We start from the raw sequence: 14,509 nt of genomic DNA on the forward strand, positions 1-14,509 counted from the left end.
ACACCCAATAGTGTATAATGTAAAACTTGCTAGAGTTACATTAAAAAATAAATGATTAACTTCAACATACCAGTTAAGATATGTATTTTTAATCAAGAGTTCAAAACTTTTAAATCCCTACCTTATACCTTATTGATATATATTATATATCGTAACTATTGAACCACTCTTGAATTTGATTTTTGACTCGACGATAAGTTAAAAGATACTAATTACGATCTCAAAAGTTAAGGGGATTTAATCGTTGGTTGAACTAGAAGAAAGTTGTGTAGAAGGAGGTTTGAAATCTTGGAGAGGAATGGACAGTTTGGGAAAGTATTTCATCCAATGGAAATTAAAAATTTGCACTTTGCCAAACAAGAAGGTTTGACCCACCACAGCCCACAACTTCCGTAGCTCGTGGCCAAGTGAAAGTCTCTGCCGTGCCAACGCACACACACAAACACAATACACAACTCCGTGGGAAGAGAGAAACTCTGTTGATTTTCGATCCCTTTACCGCTTTCTTTCTTCTCCACTCGATCAAAAAACCCAAAATCTCAGATGGGTTTCATTGATTCTTTCACGTCAATCGATTGGGAGCATGAATCTTTCCCTTCTTATGAGGATTTCTCTTTTCTTCCCCTTTTTGCGCTTCTCTTTCCCACTGTTCGGTTTTTCCTTGACAGATTTGTTTTTGAGGTATTCCCTTTTTCCCCTTCCTTCACTTCCTTTCGTTTTCCACTTTTGTATCTTTCAATCTTTGGATTGGTCTAGTTGATTTCCATGGTTGAACTGAGATTTAATTGACCGTTGACCCGGTTAACTATTTGCTGTTCATTGAATGATTCTGTTTTTTTTTTTTTTTTTTTTTCATGTTGGTATCTGCTTTGCATAATTGACATTTGGGTTTTAACTTTTAAGCCGCGTTGATTTATTGGAATAAAAATCTGGTTCAATCACTCTTTCATTTACTACCCAAGTTTTAATTTCGATACTTGTTGTATTGGGGAAGGCCGAAAATAAGGGAGGTTTTGGTTGTGTATGTTATCCGCGGTTTCTATTAAATGTGGTGTCAGAGGCTTGGTTGCTTTGGTAGTGGAGATGATTTATAACAGGCTAACAGTATTTTGTTTCTTGGGCTTTCTTTGTTCCACAGCTGTTAGTAAGCAATTCGTCAGGCATTGGTTTTATAATCCGCTTCTTTGTTCTCTTCTCTCACCTCTTACTCTTATCTCTCCATTATTTTCCTTAGTCTTTGACCAACCTTGTACCAATAGCTTTGGTATTTCTTGTTCATTTTTCCTCTTCAGTAGGCTTTTGATTATAATAGCAGAATGATACACCCAATTCTCTAGTGTTGTATAATGTTTCATCAAACCTGTTAGGAATATGGTACAAAACCAGTCATTCCTGTGCCAATCTGTAATTACTCCTTCGTGTTGAACTGAGTGTGAGTTTAATGTGCTGTTCACCGGAAAGAAGGTATTTTGGGCTCAATGCAGATCTCTTCAATTTCAATGTTTTGTTATATTTGTTGTGGAGTTGATCGTTTGTTGCCTGCATTGACTCAAATACCTTCTTGTTGGATCATGTGCTTGTGCTTTTTGGAGATGCCAACTTTTTGAGAATTTGATGATTGACCATTATTTCACTGGTGATATATTTTAGGGTTCTGTTCTTTAGTTCAGCTGATAATTTTGTAGGGCACTCATTTGTGTGAAATTCACTAGCTCGATGTGTGATGAATACTAGAGTCTACCATTTATGATGATCAACTCTGTGGAATTTGAAGCACATTGGAGACTTTTTTAAATGGGCATGAATTTTTCAGGTGCCTGCATGTGAAATTTTGAGCAGTTACTTCATTGTCTAACCCATGTCTCAATAAATCTAGTGGACCAATAAAGATTCTAACCATTTTTTCATGACTTACCTTTTCTCTATCTTTGCATTCGATCAATTATGTGTAGATGAGAATGTTTTTGTCTTGTTGGCATCCCTCCCTTTCTTTTAAAAATTTCACTATACTGTAGCTGAGTAGATCCTAACTACTTATGGTACAAACTTTTCTTACAGAAAGTGGGAAGAAGACTGATATTTGGAAAAGGCTATCAGCCGAAGGATGTGAATACAGACGAGAAAAGGAAGAAGATTAAAAAATTTAAGGAGTCAGCCTGGAAATGTATTTACTTTCTTTCTGCAGAGCTGTTAGCTCTATCCGTTACATATAATGAGCCTTGGTTTACTAGCACAAAACATTTTTGGGTAGGACCAGGAGAACAGATCTGGCCTGACCAAAGAGCTAAGTAAGAGTCTCAGAGTTGTTATTTGTTATTTGTGATGGTTCCGTGTCTGCCATTAAGTCCACTATGCAATATTTATGGGTAATATCATTACTTTAAGATTATAGGTTAAAAACTATTAGTCCCGTCTGTATTTCACAATATGAGGTAGTTCAATTATTTTTCGATTCATATGTGTCTCCATTACAATGATTTTTTTATAATACAAAGTATAAATCTTTATTAAAAGACATATAGGACGAGTGTTAGTGTTACAAGAGCAAAAGTATCAGGACTAAACTTATGTTTTGAGTCCTGACCAAGAATTTATTATTTAGGACATTTCATAAAGTTATAACTTTCATGTTTCAGGTTGAAATTGAAGGGATTATACATGTATGCGGCTGGATTTTATACGTACTCTATATTTGCCTTGATTTTTTGGGAAACAAGACGTTCAGACTTTGGGGTGTCCATGAGCCACCATGTGGCAACTCTCATTCTCATTGTACTTTCCTACATTTTTAGGTATTGCCTATTCTTTTCTTTCTTTAAATCTTTGTACTATTTTACATGATGTCTAGTATTACCACTACCTTTATGACTTGGATGATACTAATTTCCAAAAGAATGAATGTGTTGGCCTTGACCTGTCTATTGTGTTCAATTACTGATTGCACTGAAAACTAATTGTGCAGTGTAATTACAACTAGATGTAATATTCTTCTTAGCAGAACATTTGTCCAATTTATGAAAATGCCCATGTTGTACATTGTTCTTGTAGATTTGCTCGTGTTGGTTCTGTGGTTCTTGCGCTTCATGATGCAAATGATGTGTTTCTGGAGATAGGAAAGATGTCCAAATACAGTGGTGCTGAGACGTTGGCTAGCATTGCATTTGTAATCTTTGTTTTGTCTTGGTTATTGTTACGTCTCATCTACTATCCATTTTGGATCCTTCGGAGCACAAGGTTTGTCAGATTTTGGACTCTTTTTGTAGGAACGTCACATCAATTTAACTGTTTTGAGGAATAAGTTACATGATGTCCTATGAATTCATTTCACTCTCTCTTAAATATTGTTGTCTAATCTTTTTTCACCATTTTATTTCAGCTATGAGGTTCTCCTTGTATTGGACAAGGACAAACATCCAGTTGATGGACCAATCTACTATTACGTGTTCAATACTCTTCTATTTTGCCTTTTAGTTCTTCACATATATTGGTGGGTGTTAATTTACCGAATGCTTGTTAAACAAATCCAAGCTAGAGGACAGATTAGTGAAGATGTTCGTTCAGGTGATTATATCCGTCTGCTGAAAATGATGTTTGGTCTTTAGCTTCATTTTTACATATTTGGTAGAGGTCAAGGTTCGACTTAACTGTTTATGGGGTACAACAAACTTCATGGGCAATCTCACAGCTTATTTTGTTCTCGATGTAGTGATGCAGGAAAAAGTTTAAGAGAGTTTTTGTTCCATCTCACACCTTTTGTTTGCCTGTGCAGATTCTGAGGGTGAGGAAGAGCATGAAGATTAACAAGGAACAATCAATGCAAAACATACTGTTATATACATGAAAGGTTTGGTATGAATTCTTATACCATTTGGATTACCTTACAAGAAACAGAAACTAGCATCTGCTGCATATGACTATGATTCTGCATTTAAGCACTGAAAACAGTGAACACTAGCATATAGATTAGGACTTAGTTCTAATGTTAATAACTTAAAATTCATTTATATATTGAAATAGTTGTATTTCTTATCAAAATTACTTTTTCTACCTCTATGTGGGTTTTAAAGGTGATAATGATGGGGTTTTGCACTTAAATTTGGGTATGTCATGCATAATTAACTAATGTGCAGATCACAAGTTTGAAATCAAATTAGAATATAAGTTACATTTTTGCAACATTGGCAAATTATTGGAATGTAAGTTATAGTTTTTGGTTTATCTTATTATTTGGATTGCTAGTGAGTTCCCATGTTGTTTTCTGGGCAGATGAGATAGAGATTAGTCATACAATGTGGTTCTTGACAAAATGAATATTTTGGTCTGGGAATGCTCTTGTGGCGTTGTGTAGTCGAACGATCCTTGTATCATTTCATCAATACATTCTGGGTAATAGAAGGATGCAAGATGTAGAAGGGTTGGCAGTCAAGAGGAATTTATATCTTGATATTGAAGTTTTGGCCTTTGCAACCACTGGTCAAACTTTTTTTCTTTTTTTCTTTTTCTTTTTCTCTTGTTTTGCCCTTGATTCTTTTGCAGAGGTGTTAGCTTGAAACTAAGGTACCAGATACCTGTTGAACTGTGATTATTTATTCTTTCTCATTTACTGAACTTTCCATCTTTCTGTTAATATACCCAAACAAACAGTTTCATTGACTTCAAAGATGAGCTAACATTCTCTTAACAGTGAACAATCCATCTGCTGTGTGTTTAGTAAGTTGATTTCCAGATTCCCAAGTTTATGTTTCATCTCTCTGTTATTAATGTGAAACCACCTGATCTCCTGAAAGAACTTGTTAAATTATTTCTACAATTTTCGATTGAGATTCTTTAGAAATAGATTGAACAGTGGTTGGAATCAAAGGGTAGTGTGTAATGAAAACCAATTTCAAGATAGTTTCTGTTTCTAAGAAGAAAAATTGAGGAAAAGAAAAGATTTTTAGATAACTGATTTTTGAATGTTTCCTTTTTCATCTTTTTGTAGATTGTCACAGCTTATCTCAAATAAGTTTTATTCCACAGCTTCCACTCTTGCTTGCTCGTTAGACTTCTTCCTCATATGGCAATTTCATATGCATTAAATTCTTCTCAGTAGGCAATCTAGATTCTGTTTAGTGTTTTCAAATTCAATGAGTTCAGGGAATATGTTTGGTTAATAGTCTGGATTTTGTTTTCTAAACATATTTTTGGATTATTTGATCTAAATAGTGCAAATTTTGAAAATAATTTTTTAATGTTTTCGGTGTATCCAAATCTTGAATTAAAAATTTTAAAATGCATAATTATATTAAAAATGATAAAAACAATAATAATAATACTATTTCATGTCATAAATTTAATTATTTTTGTTAAATTTAAAATATGAAATATATAAAATATATTATATGGTATTACAAAATAATAATTATACAAAAATTTTAACATAAAACAAGTTCAGAAATTAATTAGTAATAGTTTATACTCAACCTAATATTTAGGGAATAACTAAATAAATTTGTTTAAATTGAAATTTAATTTATGAATCTGTTATCAAACACATATTTGAAAACATGAAATACAATTTTGTTTTCATTGGATCTCTTGTTTTTTATTTCTAGTATCAGATTGCTTACCAAACAGGTCCTAAGGGATTGTTTGATAACATAATGTTTTGTATTTTCAAATTTTTATTACAAATTTTGCTTTTTATTGATGTCAAAATTTGGACAGAAAAAATGCATCTACTTTCATGTGACAACAACGATAATAACGATAAATTTATAATTTGGAGAATAGAGACGTACAAAAAAACCTCTAATGCCAAAGTTAGAGATGAAGAACTATATAATGAAAGGAAGAAGTCAAAGCTTTAGTTGAAGTGAAAGTTAGAGTTCCATATCCAGGTTATCTCACATGGAGTTACAATAATATTTCATCGAAAAAATGACATGGAATTTACCTTTCCCTTCTATGGATAGGATGTGATGGATTTTTCTTTATCCTACCGAAGTTAAGATTAGATCTAATTGACTAAATGATTAGTTTATCATGACTTTATTTAAGGCCAAGTCCAAACTTTTTTCTTAACTTTTGGCGTATATTGTCAGCATAGTATTGAATATTCGTCAAAATATCGATATTTCAACATTTATAAGAGTTCGACATCGACATGAGAGGTGAATTAATATTTTCATAATATCATAGGAAAATCCACAAAACGTAAAAAAAATAAACAAAATGTCAATATTGTAAATATAATAGAAATAATAGACAAGTTAACTTATTTGAAAATCATAAAATATTTATTTATTAATTTAAAATTAATTTTTGAATTTTTGTTTTTTGTAACTTTTTTTCAAAAATATCATCGATATCAACAATTCATCGAAATATCCATTGAAATTTTCCTAAAATTAAGATGTCGATATTTCCGTCAACATCGACATTTTAAACCTTGGTTGTTAGTTGCAAGATCACATACAACATTTCTCCGGTTTCATTTTTCCGAAATGTATTTTTAGAAACTAGATCTAGGTTTCTTGGTTTTTGTTTTTTGTTTCTAATATTTTTCAACACATATATAAAGATCATCGTATCATTCTTACTTATAAAATGCATATTAAACATCTAAAACTAAATATTTTCAAATAGTTATTTTTCTTACATTTTTAAATTGAAATTTTAGAAAATATGAAACAAAAAAAAAAAATGATAACATGTTTATGTTTCTTGTTTTTAGTAAAAAAGAAAGAATACGAATCAATAATCATGTTTTTCTTTATTAAAAAAGACAGAGAAAGAGAAATCAATATCTAAGCGAATCTAGTGGCTAGTGTTGAAGAGATGATGAAGGTCATCTTTCATTTGTGTTTAGGGGCATGTTGGCTAATGACTATGTAAGTGAAAAATGAGTAATGGAGAAGGCAAAAGAAAAACAAAAAATAAAAGCAACAAATTAAAATTATTATAATATAAACGAGAATTTTTAGAAAATATTTACCCAAACAACAAAATTTAATTATAGTTGTGATAGACTTCTATCAGCGTAACAATATCTATCACAACTAGTTAGACGTCGATAGAAGTCTATTAGTGTCTATAAGTGATGGAAACTAATACAAGTTTATCACTGATAGACGTTGATAGAAGTCTATCGGTATCTATCAGTGATAGAAATTGATAAAAGTCTATCATTGATATATGTTGATTGAATTCTATCAGTGTCTATCAGTAACAGAAATTGATAGAAGTCTATCATTCATACTATCCGTAATCAAAATTGATACAAGTCTATTATTGATAGAGATTGATAGAAGTCTATCAGTGTCTATATGTATTTTTTTTTTTTTTTTTTTGCTATTTTGATAAATAGTTTAACATTTTTCTTATCTGTGAAAATTCTCTAACATAAAATTGTGCTATGTCATGCTATCTAAGTCACACCATATCATTTTCTTAATTAATTAACAATCAAACAAATTTGTGAATAATTTAAAACATTTTACAAATTGAAGAATCATTTAAAACATTTTTAAAAAAGAAAAAATTGAAGAGAGAAAAATATATATTTTAAAATCTCAAGGAACAAATAGCTCAATTTGTCTGACTAAAAGTTGTCCTTAATTATATATGTGGGTTTTTCACCAAAATTATTTTGTTAATTAATATCAGGTTTGAAATTTAAAATGGAATACTTGAAATAAGTTTAGGGGGGAACTAAATTATCACTTGAGTTTAATTTTGGTTTGATTCCTTTCTAGAACTTTTAATTTGATATTTATGTTCCATAGAATCTTAAAAATAATCTATTATGAAAACTTAATTCCTAATTTTGAATATTCTAAATTTCAAGATGGATAGTATAACCTCATATTATATGAATTATGTTTATTGAATTTTTTAAGATATAATTGAAAATATGAATTAATTTCTTATGAATTCATGAAAAATATTAAATATTGATGAAAAATATAGAAATATCGTTCAAAATGTGACACCATCACGGAAATTTAATACAGGGTTATTGTAACTTGTAGTATAATGGTAGGGGCATATTCTTTTTGACTTGTGTAAAAAGAAACCTAAAAAGACAGTTCCCTTCACAGTTCATAATAAAGAATTTGAAAGCACCGTGAGTTTCCGGTAGCAGAATCGGATCTCCCTGACGACGGCCCCTCTTCCGGTTGGTACCTCTGTCTTCTCCTCCTCCTCTTCCTCCCCCTTACTGTATCTTCTAGGTCAATTTACATCTTTAATTTCCAATACGCATTTCGTTAATCTGTCTGAGTAAGCAACTGTAGAGAAAAACATATATAATAGACTCGTTTTTTGCTTCTGGAAATTTGCGATTGAGTTCGATTTCTTGTTGCAAACATTAAGTGGAAAAACCTGTTTCTGAATCTGGGTTCAGTTCAGTTTTCGTGTTTAGGAGCTTAATTTTGAAGTAGGAGGATTATCCGCTTTGAAATCTGTTTATCTGTAAGATTTATTATGGTGAGAATTTTTGTTTAGTTGGCTTGATGTTGTTGCTGGTTATTTTCTGTTGAAAAAAAATTCGTATCGTGATTTTGCTGAATGAATGGGTGTGATTCTGATTATTTGTAAACTGATGAGGAGTTCAAGAATGTTAATTTTTGTTGGAGATGCGATACCTGCAATAGGTTATTCACTTCTATAGCATAGTTTTTTTTTTTGACAGGAACAAAATGGAAGATATTCTAACGGAGATTCCCCCTCCTTCAAGGTTTTTCCAAGATGATCTTAATAATTTCGCTCCTCCATTACCATCTCTTCCTTCCCCATTTCTGTTGTTATCCAAATCTAAGCCTAATGAACCTCTTCGCCCCTCTCTGCTTGTCATTGCCATTTCTTCCCCTTCTCTGCATCTTTTCCATCATTTATCTGCTAAAACCCTTATTGGAAGTCTCATCCTACCTGAAATTCCTTTCTCTGGAAACCGTATCCAGCCTTCGGTTGATGACAAATCTTGCAACATTTATTCCATTGATCAAGATAATGAACTAATCATTCTTGTCTCCGTCCAGTTTTCTGTTCCTGCAGAGAGATCTTTCCTTATTGCAAAGCTACTACTTGATAATAAAATTATTCCTGAGAGGGTTCTGATCTTGGATAGTCTTCATAGCCAAAATTTTCGGGGGAAGCTCTCACCTGATGAGATTTTTGCTTTCAAGCTGGAGACCTCTTCCGAAAGAAAGAGTAAAGATGAGGGAAATGGTGGTTCACTAATGTTAAAAGGCCTGGATTACTATCCATCGGGAAGTGTTGTAGATGGCTTGGCTGCTGCTTTGCTTGGACGTTGTCAGATGAAGAATATCAAGGGAGCCCTTTGTGTTTCCTGGCCAGAATATGGAAGCGAGGTGATATCTCTGCTCAAATCTTTACTTCACCAAAATGCGCTATTGCAACCTATATTAGAACTTTGTACTGAAAGTAATAATGAGGACGAGTACATGAACCGGATTAAGGACCTGGATTTATACACCTGAAAGAGATGGGTTGTCAGATTACTATTATATATTCCTTGTATGGTGCATAGTGTTTCTTCTTTCTTTTTCACTGTGCTCCAGAAAATGTAGACATAGATGGTAACGGAGAAGGTCGTTTGTAGAGAGGGATGGAATTCAATCATTGCTTCTTAAAGGCCATTTCCTAAGGTTTATGCTGACTGTTATGGAAGGTGTTTGTGTAATTCTTTTAGTGTCAGGCTGTTAGCTAGCTAATACCAACGATACATTCAGCTTGTTATGATGCTTGAGATGATATTTATTCTATTAATACTTGCACTAAGAGCTCTCTGTTTGTTACTTTAAACCAAGGGCTCAAACTTGGTAAGACTAAATCATTTACTTGGATTGTTCTTTTGAAGTAAATTTCTATCCTCATACCAAGCTATGATAGTTATGGGGCTAATGAGAATGTACAGAAACTTGGAAGGAATGGATTGGTACCCATTGTTTCTTGGCAACCACTGTTGTAAGGTCAAGTGGTTGTACTTTGAGGTTAATTGAGACGCAGATAAGCTTGTCCTAGCAATGATGTATATTAAAAACAAAGGTGCAAACCAAGGTTCTTAACCATGAACCTGAGTTCTTGTAAATTTCTTGTTTGGGTAATTCTCTCTCGATTGATTAAATCATTTTAGCTGGTTTCTATATCAACGAATCAAGTACATACCGAGGTAAGACTTAACCATACTTGGACTTTTGTAAATATTTATCTCGTGTGAATATATCTCTCAGGATTTGATCATTTAACTGGATTTTGTATCAATTGATAAAGTACATACCAAGAGAAGATTTCATCATGTACTGGGATTTTTGCAAGTTCTTTGCCAAGTCTTGTTCAAACTTGATATCACATATATGTGAATGCATCACGTTAACATAAAATGAAAGCAACAAGACAAGTCGATTGATTACAATTCTTGGTGATTCATAGCTGAACCAATCATTTGTGTGGAACCATATCTCTCTCTCTGTTCTTTTTCTTTTAAAAGAAATTCAATTTTAATTTGAGATTTGCTATTTCAATAAAGCAAAGCTATTATAGACCATTGTTATTTTACAAGTTGTGTTGCTTGATCAACTGGCTATCTTAAGTGACACTAAAGAAAAGCATAGCTAGAAAAGGACCAATACAAATTACATTTACAAGCTCAAGACATAGAATGCAGCCAAAAATAGAAAAATCACCTAAAAGACCATTCTTCAAGGCACAAGGAAGTGCACTTCAAGGAATGATCAGTGGTTACAAGGTTAGCCATTATCTTTTAAAACTCCAATATTATGCTGTTCAGAGTTTTTATATTTTCAGAATGTTCCCCAGCGTACTGCTCTCATTTTCTGGTCATTAGCCAGTTTGTATCGTTCCTAGTGGTTGGCAAGTTGTTTTTATCTCGGTCCTGAGAGCTCTATCGCTTGAGCAAACAATGAAATGTCATCAGTAAGATCAGAGTAACGTTCTGAAGAGGAGAACTCATTGGCTCTGCTCCTGCTTGCTTCTGCTCTTTGGGAAGCTTCCCATTTCTCTGCAAGCCCATCTCCTTCAAGCATCCTGACCACTTCAGACATCTTAGGCCTGTGGCTTGGAAGATATTGAATGCACAAGAGAGCAACTCGAACAATTTCTTCAAGTTCGATCAGGTCATAATTACTTTTCAAGTCTTTGTCAACAAGCATTTCAAGTTTCTTTTCTTGGTGTATCTTTTTTACCTGCAAGCAAGTATAGTAGTTTGTTAAACTGAGACTGCAGGTTTGAAATTTAGGTAGCTGCAAGTGCTAGACATGACACATATTTTAGCTTACCCAGTCCAGTATGGCACCCTTTTGGTTTGCTGCTTTTCCAAATTCAAGAGCTCTTTGACCTGATATGAGCTCAAGTAGTAGAATTCCGAACCCGAAAACATCTGTTTTCTCTGAGGATTGCCCTGTTGATAGATACTCTGGTGCAATGTGCCCAACAGTTCCCCTCACTGCAGTAGTGACATGTGAATCTCTGTGATCTAACAGCTTTGCCAGCCCAAAATCTCCCACCACTGCCTCACAGAAATCATCAAGCAGTATATTTGCAGCTTTCACATCCCTATGAATTATTTTTGGATCACACTGTTCATGTAGGTATAACAAGCCCCTAGCAGCTCCCAAGGCAATTCTCTTCCTTGTACCCCAATCCAGAGCTGGTTTTGCTGCTTTTCAAAAGAATAGTTTGAACAAATATATTGAATTAGTACAAAATTGAGATCAAATTCACCCTGATGTCATGGCTTGATTACCTTTAAGACGGGTAGCGACACTGCCATTCGACATGTATGGATAGACCAAAAGCCTCTCGGTTTCTGTCATACAGAAACCATACAACCTGAGGAGGTTCCTATGCACTGCTAAGCTTATCATTTCCACTTCAGTCTGAAACTGGATCTCTCCTCTCATAGCATTCCCATCTTTGAGTCTCTTTACAGCTATGATGGTGCCATCTTGTAGATATCCTCTATATACATTTCCAAAACCACCTTTTCCAACCAAGTTTTTACTGCTGAAATTGTGAGTAGCATTCTGAAGTTCTCTGAAGTGAAACCTCTTTACGTTCCCTAGGCTATGTTCTTCCCAATGCCAATCTGAAAAACGTTCAGCAGTTCGTTAATTATGATGGAAGGCTACCTTTTTTCTAATGACCATGCAGTTATATTTATTAGTTACTTACCATTGGCTTCATAGAATATTTGCTGGTTGTGTCTATGCTTCCGCCAGCAAAAGAAACCATATGCAAGAGTAAAGAGACAGATGCAGCTCAAGCTGAGACCAATGACCAAGGCAATTCTCTGGCCTCTGTGTCTCCTAGGAGGTTGAGAGTCTTGAGAAGTAAAAAACAAAACTCGAGTTACTCGCTTTGGAAGAAGTATCATGCTCAGTCTCTAAAGACGATAAAAGCTTAGAGATGAACTGGTTGAGGGATTAAACAAAAGGTGTGGATAAAGAATTAAAAAGAAACAGCAAATTTCAAGCAGTAAAAGGAATTTGGAGGAAGGTGTAGGCTGGGAAAGAGAATTACATGTGGAATTAGTGATAACAAAAGAAAGTGGCAATGGAGTTATTCCATAGCATGCTTCCTTAATTCCAGGGGCACAAATCAAAGAGTTTCCAGTAAAGCTGTAAACCAATGAAGCAGTCAACAGTAACAATTAACCAAAACTAATTGAGAAGGAGAATAGGAAAAGTTGAGACCCTGTCTGTAATAACTTACTTAAATGTCTTAGCCAGCAATCTAGGCACAGGACCGCTCAAGTTATTATAGGACAAGTCCCTAAAACAATGGAACAAAAAACAAAGCTAAAGATTTATTGGCTGTTTGGGGGCTTGAAAACAATTATTCAAACATATCTTCCCTGAATGTTTGTTGAAGAAAATTAAACTCAAACACCAAAGAGAATAGAATTTCTTACAGCAGGGCAAGCTGGGTCATGTTAGCCAGTGATGCTGGGATTGGCCCTGAAAAGGTGTTATTGTTGAGTCTCCTGATACCAACCCCAAAACTCCTGGTTAGAATTTTCTATTATATAGAAATCATATGCAAATGTAATCCTACTTACAGGTATTGAAGGCTTTTCATATTGGAGAAAGAGCTGGGAATTTTTCCAGAGAACAAGTTGTTCGAAAGATCAAGTGTGTGAAGTTTAGGTATCTTGCTAATCTCGTTTGGGATTTTTCCTGATATATTGTTATTCTGGAGAAGCCTACCATAAAAATAAAAAGCAATTCAAGAATTAGTTAACATAACGAGAAACTTTACAAGTCATGACCGTGTCTTCTTCTGGTTGTGAGAAGACTTACAGAAATTGTAGGTTTGTCAAATTTGCAATACTTGGTGAGAGTGTACCAGAAAAGTTTTGGCTTGGAGCTCCTCTGAAATGGGACAACATTAAAAAAAAAGTATTATATGATGCCCACACAGCTTAGAGCTTTTTGTATTTGTTTACTGTTTTTGGAATTAAAACTTACATGCCAATGACCAGCTTATCAGGAGAGCAAGTGATGAAATTCCAAGTGCATGCATCCACAGCATCTTCATCCCAACCCAGAACAGAATGAGGATCCTTCAGACCAGCTTTGATCCCCATCAAAGCTTGAACTGAAATTTTTTTCAAAATTTATCAAATTCTCCTCCCTAGTCTTAACCCAAGTTTGAAACTAAAGAAAACAATTACCTTCAGCGGTAGAATCTTTGTTTGTTGAAGCCTCACTTGAAAGAGCCCATAACCAAAGCAAAGCCAGACAGAACAGTAACCCATTTTTCCCCCTAATTTCCATCAAACTAGCAGCTGCAAGTTCATGAAATGACAACATGAACAAAAGGAACAGCTTTTTCGATGAAGAAAAAGTTAGATGTTAAAGAGGTGATGGAAATAAAGTTAGGAAAAAGATTCGACCCAGCCAAACTCAACCCAAATAGTTTGCTAGCTTTGGTTTTGACTTGTGAGATTGATATATTTACATTGCTAGAGCCGCTTGCTGTCTCACTCGCTAACTCAAAACATTCCTTGAGGCCCCAACTGCCAAAAGAATGGCTCTAAAAAGACACAAAAGAATCAATATGTCTGCCACTCCACTTCTTTACAAAAAGGCAAGAAGAAAAAGGGAATATATAAAAGACAGAACCCACAATAACCAAAACTCAGATACTCTATTTTTTAAACATGGTTGAAAACAGATTGAGAAACCATTCTTTTTGAGACAAAGTGCTTGACTTCTATCAGGTTAGCATCGAGGAAGAGTACACCAACTAGTTGGCTTTGTAAAAAGAGAGTCGGCTAAAGATGCATTTTCAGATGGAGAATCACGAATATGTCGATTTTGCGCTATGACAGTGCGGTGATCTAATGAGTTTGTGGATCTCATTACTTAAAAACATCGATTTTATACCTTATTAACTCCTTATGTTGTAGGCTCTAGAAGTTTATAACTTCCCGGACTTCATAACTCTAAGGAGTTCACAAAGGGTAGTTTTGAAATGTTTGAAA

The 14,509-nt window shown here is 34.0% G+C and overlaps 3 protein-coding genes across 8 annotated transcripts; 2 read left to right on the forward strand and 1 right to left on the reverse strand.

Moving 5' to 3' along the window:
- Window positions 1-266: 266 nt before the first annotated feature.
- LOC120092541 (ceramide synthase 1 LOH3-like) lies at window positions 267-4,681 on the forward strand. 2 transcript variants are annotated; one of them, XM_039050657.2, is made up of 7 exons: window positions 267-681; window positions 2,059-2,288; window positions 2,637-2,792; window positions 3,049-3,234; window positions 3,377-3,561; window positions 3,770-3,849; window positions 4,267-4,681. In XM_039050657.2, exons 1-6 carry the CDS (start codon window positions 544-546, stop codon window positions 3,799-3,801), a joined length of 927 nt encoding a protein of 308 aa, XP_038906585.1. In that variant the 5' UTR covers window positions 267-543; the 3' UTR covers window positions 3,802-3,849; window positions 4,267-4,681. The 2 variants fall into 2 exon arrangements, with proteins under 2 accessions (XP_038906585.1, XP_038906586.1); XM_039050658.2 differs by having other exon boundaries at window positions 269-681; window positions 3,770-3,844.
- A 3,296-nt stretch (window positions 4,682-7,977) lies between these two features.
- On the forward strand, window positions 7,978-9,783 carry LOC120067129 (trigger factor). Of its 4 annotated transcripts, none has more exons than XM_039018562.2 (2): window positions 7,978-8,158; window positions 8,659-9,783. In XM_039018562.2, the coding sequence occupies exon 2, from the start codon at window positions 8,682-8,684 to the stop codon at window positions 9,480-9,482; it is 801 nt and encodes a 266-aa protein (XP_038874490.1). In that variant the 5' UTR covers window positions 7,978-8,158; window positions 8,659-8,681; the 3' UTR covers window positions 9,483-9,783. The 4 variants fall into 4 exon arrangements, with proteins under 4 accessions (XP_038874490.1, XP_038874491.1, XP_090164186.1 ...); XM_039018563.2 differs by having other exon boundaries at window positions 8,014-8,158; window positions 8,675-9,783; XM_090308060.1 differs by having other exon boundaries at window positions 8,046-8,162; window positions 8,675-9,783.
- A 712-nt stretch (window positions 9,784-10,495) lies between these two features.
- Window positions 10,496-14,106, reverse strand: LOC120067128 (protein CLAVATA3 INSENSITIVE RECEPTOR KINASE 6-like). 2 transcript variants are annotated; one of them, XM_039018561.2, is made up of 11 exons: window positions 13,697-14,106; window positions 13,491-13,620; window positions 13,323-13,394; window positions 13,082-13,225; window positions 12,935-13,006; window positions 12,736-12,795; window positions 12,544-12,641; window positions 12,196-12,345; window positions 11,768-12,109; window positions 11,301-11,680; window positions 10,496-11,207 (listed from the first exon to the last, which is right to left on the reverse strand). In XM_039018561.2, exons 1-11 carry the CDS (start codon window positions 13,833-13,835, stop codon window positions 10,887-10,889), a joined length of 1,908 nt encoding a protein of 635 aa, XP_038874489.1. In that variant the 5' UTR covers window positions 13,836-14,106; the 3' UTR covers window positions 10,496-10,886. The 2 variants fall into 2 exon arrangements, with proteins under 2 accessions (XP_038874489.1, XP_038874488.1); XM_039018560.2 differs by having other exon boundaries at window positions 11,301-11,683.
- Window positions 14,107-14,509: the final 403 nt, after the last annotated feature.

The sequence above is a fragment of the Benincasa hispida genome, chromosome 12 (genome assembly GCF_027475165.1).
Source record: "Benincasa hispida cultivar pf3 chromosome 12, pf3_genome.v1.1, whole genome shotgun sequence".
NCBI classification, from domain to species: Eukaryota; Viridiplantae; Streptophyta; class Magnoliopsida; order Cucurbitales; family Cucurbitaceae; genus Benincasa; species Benincasa hispida.